The 9,470-nt window shown below is 41.0% G+C and overlaps 1 protein-coding gene across 1 annotated transcript in view; it reads left to right on the forward strand.

Annotated features, from left to right (window-relative positions):
• Mta3 (metastasis associated 1 family member 3) overlaps nucleotides 1-9,470 on the forward strand; it is a 156,657-nt gene that overhangs the window by 36,404 nt on the left and 110,783 nt on the right. Inside the window, exon 5 of the mRNA XM_029564838.1 lies at nucleotides 8,301-8,427. Within this exon, the coding sequence (XP_029420698.1) occupies nucleotides 8,301-8,427 (127 nt within the window). The remainder of the gene's footprint in view (nucleotides 1-8,300; nucleotides 8,428-9,470) is intronic.

The following is a 9,470-nucleotide window of genomic DNA, read 5'->3' on the forward strand; positions in this document are numbered from 1 at the left end:
GTATTAAAGACTCCTAAATTGCATAACTCTTATCTCTAAGGGGAAAAGAAAGTCCTTGAATCATGACTAGGAGATGTGAAGGAGAAGTAAAAGCAAGAGTAATTAGCATTACAAGTTCTAGACAGGGAACTAGAAAAAAGTCAGAACAGGGCAATTTTCAAATGTTCATATGAGAGTCCATTGGAATTTCTTGACAAGGGCTTCCAAAAGCATCCCTCTATTGGGTTCCTCCTCATTTTTCTTTTGTCTTCCAAGACTGGACTCTAGAGTGATGGATTCAGGATTTGCTTTCAGGTATTTTGATAGCTGTTGGTGTGGTTAGAATCAGTGTCAGTTCCCTCTCAAAGGCATCTGGATAGGGGGAGAAAACAAATTTATCCATCATTTTAGATCAATAGTTGGTTGTCTCCCTTAGCTACAGGTGGGCACCATAGTGTTGGAGACCAAGATTTGAGGTCTTACATCTGAGCAGCGCTTTCTGGTTAGGAACAAAATCATCAATGAGAAATAATTGTCTAAGTATCTTTTTTTTTTTTTTTTTGGTGTTTTTGAGACAGGGTCTCCCTGTAGTCCCAGCTGTCCTGGAACTCACTATGTAGACCAGGCTGGCCTTGAACTCACAAAGATCCACCTGCTTCTGTCTCCCAAGTGCTGGGATTAAAGTAAATATCTTTTTATATAGACTTAAACCTTAAATGTCTGGGAAGTGTAATCCCTTGAACTCTTAAAGAAAGATACTGATGACTTTACTCTTTGGTTATACTTTCCTTTTGGGTGTTTAAGACCATACAGTTGGTCCAAATAAATCAATTTATTTTTACACTTAAGGTCATTTGAGGATCTGTTCCTCGGGGGTCACATGGGCTTGGGAGGAGCTCCTGGCTCCTTTCTTTTACCAGTTCCATCTATGTGAAGATAAGTCAAAGGTCCTGCTTAACCATGTCTGGCTTCACTTGGAAGCATGAATGAGATGTTTCCTCTGAGTTGACCCTCCTTTTTGTAGACTGGACACTGGTTCAAGTCCATCTTGTGGGGTCTCCATGTCCTCCCTAAACAAGAGGACAGGTGACTCACCACAGTTACAGGACATTTTGAGAGATGTTCCATAGTCCCCTGGAACTTAGTCGACCTTGGAGGGCAAGGGGCAATAACTGTCCTTTAAGTCCCTCTGACCGCATTAGTATAGGCCTCAAACTATGGCTGTTAAACATCCAATAAGGTTAGTTCCACCAGTCTGGTACTTTTAATTATCATGTGCTGTGTAGATAAGGCTTGTATAAAAAACCAAATATTCTCAGATAAATCTTGACTATATATATATATTTTGTTCCTTAAATTAGTTGACTATACTATGACCATAGAAAATTTAAGATTATGTGTATATTATTTTTGTCTCATCCTTTATATATCATGACAAACCTACACAGACCTTTATCACTTGCTTAGGCTTTTTCATTTTTTTTCTATTTTAAAATGTATCTCCATTCCCAAATCCTTTTAACACCTTTTACATTCTCATTTTCTTTTTTAAAAAAATAATTAGAGACATAATAGCATCAATGAATAAATTTTTCATCAGTTATGAGACTTCTTTTCCTGGGGATGCTAAGCGATGCTTATTCCCTTTTAAGATTCTAGTGTCAAGCCAATGTTTGATTAAAGTTTTGCTGGGGAACCAGTGAATTCACTGAGCTTACTTACTGAGATAACTGAGGAGTTGCTGAGGTATATGTATGATCTGAGGGTTTGGACACTGGAAAGCATTTACCCCCTTTACCCAGCATAGGTCATGTCTTCTCTTCCTAGCCTTCCCCAGATTGTATACTTTAGCCCTCCCCAAATCCAGGAGGCTGTGTATGATTAGGGCCAAATTACATACAATTGGCTGGGAAGAATGGCTGATACTCTGGTAAGGGTCCAATAACCTTGCTTGGGCCCCTTCTAATGAATGAGCACAACCGTCAACAAGCCCGATTGTGGCTAATGTTTAGCAATCAGGCTCAGCCAAAGTTGTGATGATGGTAGTTATTTCATGCAGAAGGGACTGCTGTACAGTATCATCTTATTAAAAGGACCATCATGTGGAGGCAGGATCCGGGGGCTTCCAGGCAATCCCTCGCATTCTCAGGCCCTCTGCCAGAGGGAGGCCAGAACTCAGGACTCTCTGGAGGTCTGCTGAGATCAGACCCACCACACCAATGGAGGTCTGAACCCACCCTCTTCCTCTACCTTGTTTTTTTGAGACTGGGTGTCTCAGTGAACCTGGAGCTCATTGATTGGCCTAGCAAGCTTCAGGCATCTGTCTGTCTCTAGCTGTTTCTTGATACTATCCTTTTAAGCACACAAGTTTAATATTAGGTCTAATTTACCTGTTTTTTGTTATGCTTTTGAATATTATAATTAAGATGTCATTGCCTCTTCCTTGAAGAGTTACTTATACCTGTTTTATTTTAAGACTCATAGTTTTAGCTCTTACATTTAGCTCTTTGGTCTCTTTTGAGTTAATGTTTGTATATGGTTCGAGATGTGAGTCCAAATTCAGTCATTCTTTTACGTATGGATATATAGCTGTCTCAGCCATTTGTTTGCCAAAGAGCATTGTCTGTTCTTTCCCACAAGAAAGGTCCTAGCAGTCTTGCTTAAAATCAGTTGGTGGGAATGTTGAGGCTCTGCACTGTCTGCTCTGTTGAGCTCCGTGTCTAGTCCTATGCCATCTGTAGTCTTTTCTTGATTGTTGTAACCTTAAGGTAAGTGTGAGTTGTCTTAAGATAGTTTTTATTTAAGAATATTTTGGCTATTCTAGAACCTTAAGTGCTCATATGAATTATTAGCTCTGTGTTAATGTTTTATAAAAAAGGGCAGTTGGAATCCCATCAAGAGATGGAACTCATCTGTACATGAACTTGGGGATCCTCTTTTTTTTTTGGTCTTTTTGAGACAGGGTCTCCCTGTAGCCCCGGCTGTCCTGGAACTCACTATGTAGACCAGGCTGGCCTTGAACTCACAGAGATCTGCCTGCCTCTGCCTCCCGAGCACTGGGACTAAAGGAGTGTGACACCACACCTAGCTTTAATTTAAACAGCTTTAATTCTTCCAACCCTGAATTATTTTTCAACTTATTAGGTCTTTGGCAATGTTGTTTTTAGCGCACAAAATTTGGTATTTGTTGGATGTTTCACTGTTTTATTCTTTTTGTGGGGCGGTGAGGGATCAGGGTCTCACTGTATAGGCTGGTCTCACTTGATATGTAGACCGGGCAGACCTTGAACTTGCGGTGACTGTCCTCTGCCTCTTGTGCTGGGATTATAGGGGTTTACCACCATAGTGATTTGTGGTGATTTCTGTCTTTGGTTACACTGTATGCTATAGCTTTTAAACTATTTTATTTTTATCATTTTATGTGTATGAATGTATTGCCTGCATGTATGTAAGTGCACCTATGTCGTACAATGCCTGCAGAGGTCAGACGAAGGCATCAGATCTCCTGGAACTGAAGTCAGGATGGTTGTTAGCTGCCATGTGGGTGCTGGGAATCAAATCCAGTTCCTCTACAAGAGCAGCCAGTGCTCTTAATCGCTGAGACATCTCTCCAGACCTAGCACATGCCTTTACTCTAAACACTGGGAGGCAGAGGCAGGCAGATCTCTGTAAGATGGAGGCCAGCCTCATCTATATAGGGAGTTCCAGGACAGCTGGGACTACAGGGAGATCCCGTCTCAAAAAAATGAAAAAACAAGAATTGAGGGCTGGCTCAGTGGGTAAAAACACTTGTCACGCAAGCTTAATGACCATAAGGAAAAGAGAGGACCAACTCCCTCTGACCTCTATAAACACAATGTCATGTATTCCTGCTTTCTACATACACACACACACACACACACACACACACACACACACACACCTCAATATATATAAGAAAGATCTTTTTTTTTTTTTAGCTGGGTCTGTAGCTCAGTGGTATAGTACCTACCTACCTTAGAGCCCAGACCTGGGTTCAATCTGAAGTACCTCAGAAAAAGAAAGCATTTGGGAGGCTGCCCTGGGTTCAAGACCAGGCTGGGCTATGTAGTGAATTCCAGGCCAGCCCATCTATGGGATGAGCTTCTCAAAAAACAAACAAAGGAATAAACAAATTGAAAGAAGGTAAGATTTGCTACTGTTGTACGCAGTGGCATTCCTTTTGCTGTGCAGGGCTCCCATTAGAATTCAGTTACTCTGCCTTTTAGAGCAATACTTTATCAAATTCCAATTAGATAAAGAGCATAATTTTGTATGTGGTATTTTCTGGTGCTAATAGTGCCAATGCAGCAATAACTTTATCGATCTCACTGCTGTAATGTTTTTAGACCTGCGAGTAAATGGCTCTGTTGGTGCTATGTTTCTCTTTGAGAAGTTCATTAAAAGAACATTCAAGGAAACTTAAAATGCCTTATTCCTTGAGCAAGGTGAGACTCTAAAAACTTATTTGTTTATTTATTGTGTTTGCACGTGTGCTTGGCACACATAGAAATCAGAGGACAGCTTTTGGAAGTCCAGTTTTCTCCTTCCGCAATGTGGGGCCCTGGGATGGAACTCTTGAGACCATAGGTATCACACAGACAGTGGCAAATCTCATCCTCACAATTCTTGTTTCAGGATCCAAGATCACAAAAGGGATGTTATCAAACACAATCACCTACAATTCTGTTTTAAGTGTATAAGGGTAGTGAACAGCCTGTTATCGCCCCTAATTTCAAACTTCTAAAACTCTGAATTGAAAATAAACTTGGAAAACTGATTTTAAAACCCTTATCTAGGAGATGGCAAGATGGCTCAGTGGCAAGCACTGGCAAATACTGCATACAAAATTATGCTCTTTATCTAATTGGTTAAACAGTTTGCTCCAGGTGAGGCTGTAAGGGGTGAGTGGTCCCCTTGAGGTATTAGGTTTTAAAGAAATTGTATAGCTCAAAATAACCAGAATTATGTCTGATGTGGGTGTTTTTTCTTCTTTAAAGAGATTACTAAATATATGTGAAAAAAACCCAGCACGTAGCAAGGCATGATGATAAATACTGGAATCCCAGTACTCAGCAGACAAGGCAGGAGGATAGCGATTTTGAGGCCAGCTTTGGCTACATTGCTAGACTGTCTCAAAAAACAAAACAATAAAAACAAAAAGCATATAGAACTTTGTGTCTATATTTTTCCTCATGCCTTTCTTTCAGCCCTCCTTCTCAAAGGCCAGTGCTGGGATTAGTCTCAGTAGCTGTGCAGTTCACCCAGTGTCTCCAGCACCCTGAGTAGCGCCTGATCGCACTCTTGGTTAACTGAAGGATACCTTTTTTTTTTTCTTTTTTTTTTTTGAGATGGGGTCTCCCTGTGTACCCACAGCTGACCTAAAACTTGCTATGTAGACCAGGCTGGCCTCATCTCAATGAGACTGACCTGCCTCTGCCTCCTCAGTACTGGGAATTAAAGGTGTGTACCACCTTAAAAATTTTTTGTTTGACTTATTTATTTTTATCTTATGTGGATGAGTATATTGCCTGCTTATATGTAAACACACCCATGTAGTGCAATGCCCACTGAGGTCAGAAGAGGGCAGCACTGGATCCACTGGAACTGGAATTACAGATGGTTGTTAGCCATCATGTGGGTGCTGGGATTCAAACCTGGGTCCTCTGCAAGAGTAGCCAGTACTCTTAACCACTGAGCCTTATCTCCAGCCCTGAAAGGATATCTTTACGCTGTTCTCAGACTTGATGAAATGACTGATTACTTTGCAATGCTAGGTTGGTATTATCACTTTTTCTCTTGTATATTTTTCTCTTGGAGAGCATTGCACTGCCGTCTTAATATAAAGTGTTGCTGTCTAAGTCCAGTTTCTTTGTCTGTGACCTGTTTTTTTCCTTTCTGCAAACTTTTATGATATAGTGCCACTTAAAAAAAATTAAGTACGGGGGTGGCGGGAGCTCTAGAGATTAATCTCATTCAGGTAGGGACAGTTTTCTTGAGTCACTGTTTCCATAGCCACCTTCCTTTATCGCTCTGCCTGCAAAAAGGAAATGTTTTTCTCTCTCTTTTTTTTTTCTTTCTCGTACTTTTTTTTTAACCATGATGTTGGGCTTCATAGGTTTTCCTTTTGTTTTGTTTAGACGACAGAGTCTCTCTATAAAGCCCAGGCTGACCTTGAACTCCATCCTCCTGCCTCAGTCTCTTGAATGCTGAGTTTATAAAATATGTACCACCATGCCCGTTTTGGTGGGGATTTTTTGTGTACATGTGTGATTTTTTTTTGAGACAGGGTCTCATGTATCCTATGCTGGCCTCCATTTCCTGAATCCTGAGATTACATTCTGCGCTTGTGGGGTCCTGGGAATCCATCTCAGAGCTTCATGCATGCTGGGCAAGCAGTGTGCCAACTGAGTTACATCTCCAGCCCCATGCCTGGGCTTAAAAAAATTAATTCTCTTTTTAGTCATTCATTTCTGACTTCATATTCTAATTTCCAGGATATTTCCTCAATTCTAACCTTTCACTTAGTTGGTTGTTAGCCATCATGTGGGTGCTGAGATAACACATCATTTGTATTATCCAGTTTGAAGCTCTGTTGTCCTGTTTCGCCATAGCGTCCCTGTTTGTAAGCACATAAGTCATTCGCCGTTCCTGGCCCGGGCTGCACTAGACTTGTGGCAGTTCTCCTGCCTCCGCCTCTTGAGTGCTGGGATGTCAGGTATATGCTTCTAGGCCTGGAGTACCTCCCCTTCCTCTGCCTTTCATCTTTTACATTTTTTTGTTTGGTGGAAATGCTTTTCTTTGCTTTATTTTTTGTTATTGAAGTGTAATACATTTTAATTATGTTGGTGTAAGGTGTGGTTTTACTGGAGGAAGAAAAGATGAGTATCTGTAGTCCTTCTGCTATTTATTCATTCACTTGTTTATTTGTTTTTTGAGACAGGGTCTCACTATGTAGCCCTGGCTAGCCTGGAACTTACTGTGTAGACCAGGCTAGCTTCAAATTCACAGAGGCATCCACCTGCCCCTGCCTCCTAAGTGATGGGATCAAAGGCATGTGCCGCCATGTCGGGCAACTTCCTCTATTTTTATTTACTTAATTGTTTTGTGATCTTGGAGATTGAACCCAGGGTCTCATGTATGCTAGACATGTATTCTAGTACTGACCTATACCTCAGCCCAGCTTCCATTTCTATTTTAATGTTAATTAACTAATTTTGAGATCAGTCCTTACTCTGTAGCCCAGGCTGGCTTGGAACTCTCTATCCTCCTGCCTTAGCCTCCTGAGTGTTGAGATTACAGGTATGCGCTTCAACCTTTCACAGCTTGATTGCCATTATTTAGTGATTCTTAATTTAATTCTTATGTTTTATTTTACTGATTTAAAAATATTTGTGGGTCTCTGTATATGTGTCTGTGTGGGTGTATGTACATGTGTGTGGGGTGTACCTATGTGAAGATCAGAAAGGGGTGAGGGTTGTCCTCTTCACTAACTCTCCATCGTTTTATGCAGGGTTTGTCCCTCACCTGGAGACTGTGTTTTTGTGGCTAGGCTGGAAGTCAGCAAGCCCCAGTGACCCTCCTGTCTCTGTTCCCAGAGCGGGGGCTACAGGTATTTGCAAGGAGACCTGACTTGTTACATGGATGCTGAGATCCAAACCTCAGTTCTCATGATTGTAAGCCAAGTGCTCTTAACTAGTGAGCCAGCTCTCTAGTCCCTGCTCGCCTGTTTGTTTGTTTATTTATTTATTTATTTATTATTTTTTGGGCAGATTTCATTTTGTAGTCAATGTTTTCCTTGAATATACTATCTAGCCCAAACTGGCTTTGACCTGATAATCCTCCTGCATCAGCCTCTGGAGTGGTAGAGGGTTGCAGGCATGTCCCCCCATGCCCAGCCCACCTGCCATTTTAAAATTGGTATAATCTTCTTCCTTGGAAGCCCAAAGAACTTAATTTTTTTTGTATGGCTTTTGTTTTTTTTTTTTTTTTTTTTTTTGTCTTTTTGAGACAGGGTTTTCCTGTAGCCCCTTCTAACGTGCTCTGTAGACTGGGCTGGCCTTGAACTCCCAGAGATCTGCCTGCCCTGCCTCCGGAGTGCTGGGATTAAAGGTGTTTGTCACCATGCCCCCAAAGAACTTAATTTTATAGATTGAAATGACAAGTTTAATTTGTAAGTTCAGAAGTGATTAGCTTGAAGAAAATATAAAATGAAATGTTAATTTAACCTTTTAATTCTATTTTAACATCCAGAAAGGCAGCATGCTTTGTACTAAGGAATTCTTTGAATTTTATTTGTGTAGAAGAAATTGAGGAAGAGTCTGAAACGACAGTTGAGGCTGACTTGACTGATAAACAGAAACATCAACTGAAACACAGGGAACTCTTTTTGTCCCGCCAGTACGAATCCCTGCCTGCAACACATATCAGGTAAGACCTTTTAGAAGTTAACCTAACATATCTGGAAACACTGTGACCCAAACCAAAGACTTCTTGAAGAGTTCTAAAACTCTCCTCAAGTTCTTGCTCAACCTGGTACACTACAAACTTTATATTAGATTTAAAAAAAAAAGAGATTTTAATTTTTTTTTCTCTTTTTGAAACAGGGTCTCTCTGTAGTCCCAGCTTGCCTGGAACTAACTATATAGACCAGGCTGGCCTTGAACTCACAGAGATATGCCTGCTTCTGCCTCCCAGTGCTGGGATTAAAGGCATGCGCCCCATGCCCAGTGATTTTAATTGATTTTACATGCTTGAGTGGTTTGCTTGCATGTATATAACAGCACCACGTGCTCGTAGTAGTTTGTGGAGGCCAGAAGAGGGCTTGAGATCCCTTGGAGTTATGGATGGGTGATAGCCACTGTGTGGGTGCTGGAAACTGAACCCAGGTCCTGCTCTCAACTACTGAGCCATTTCTCCAGCCCCTTCATACCAGGATTTTATCTTGAATTTATAGCATGTGAAAGCCCCACAAAGGTTCTGCAGTAATGTAACCATTTTTTGTTGCTTTATCACTACAGTTTGCCTATCTATTTTGAACAATGTCTAGCAGACACTTGAGAAATGCTGGTCTTCAGATCCCTAGCAAATGACCAAGTCATGAGAATGCAAGTCCAAGACTTGGCTCTTGCCCTAGGAGGGCATATGGCTTTTATTTTTGTTTTTTTGTTTGTTTGTTTGTTTATTTATTTATTTTTACTTACTTTGATACAGGGTCTCCCAGTAGCCCCTTGCTAACCTGGAATACACCATGTTAACCAGACTGGCCTAGATCTCACTGATAGCTGTCTGCCTCTACCTCCTGAGTGCTGGGACTAAAGGTGTGCACCACTGCACCTGGCACATATGGCTATTTATTTATTTATTTATTATTTATTTTTAACTTTAAAAAAACTTTATTAAGAATTTCATACATGCATATAAGGTGTTTTGATCAAATCCACATCCGCTCCCTCCCCTCCAACACCTCCCAT

Source organism: Nannospalax galili, unplaced genomic scaffold, assembly GCF_000622305.1.
Source record: "Nannospalax galili isolate Female #2095 unplaced genomic scaffold, S.galili_v1.0 scaffold257, whole genome shotgun sequence".
Taxonomy (NCBI): Eukaryota; Metazoa; Chordata; class Mammalia; order Rodentia; family Spalacidae; genus Nannospalax; species Nannospalax galili.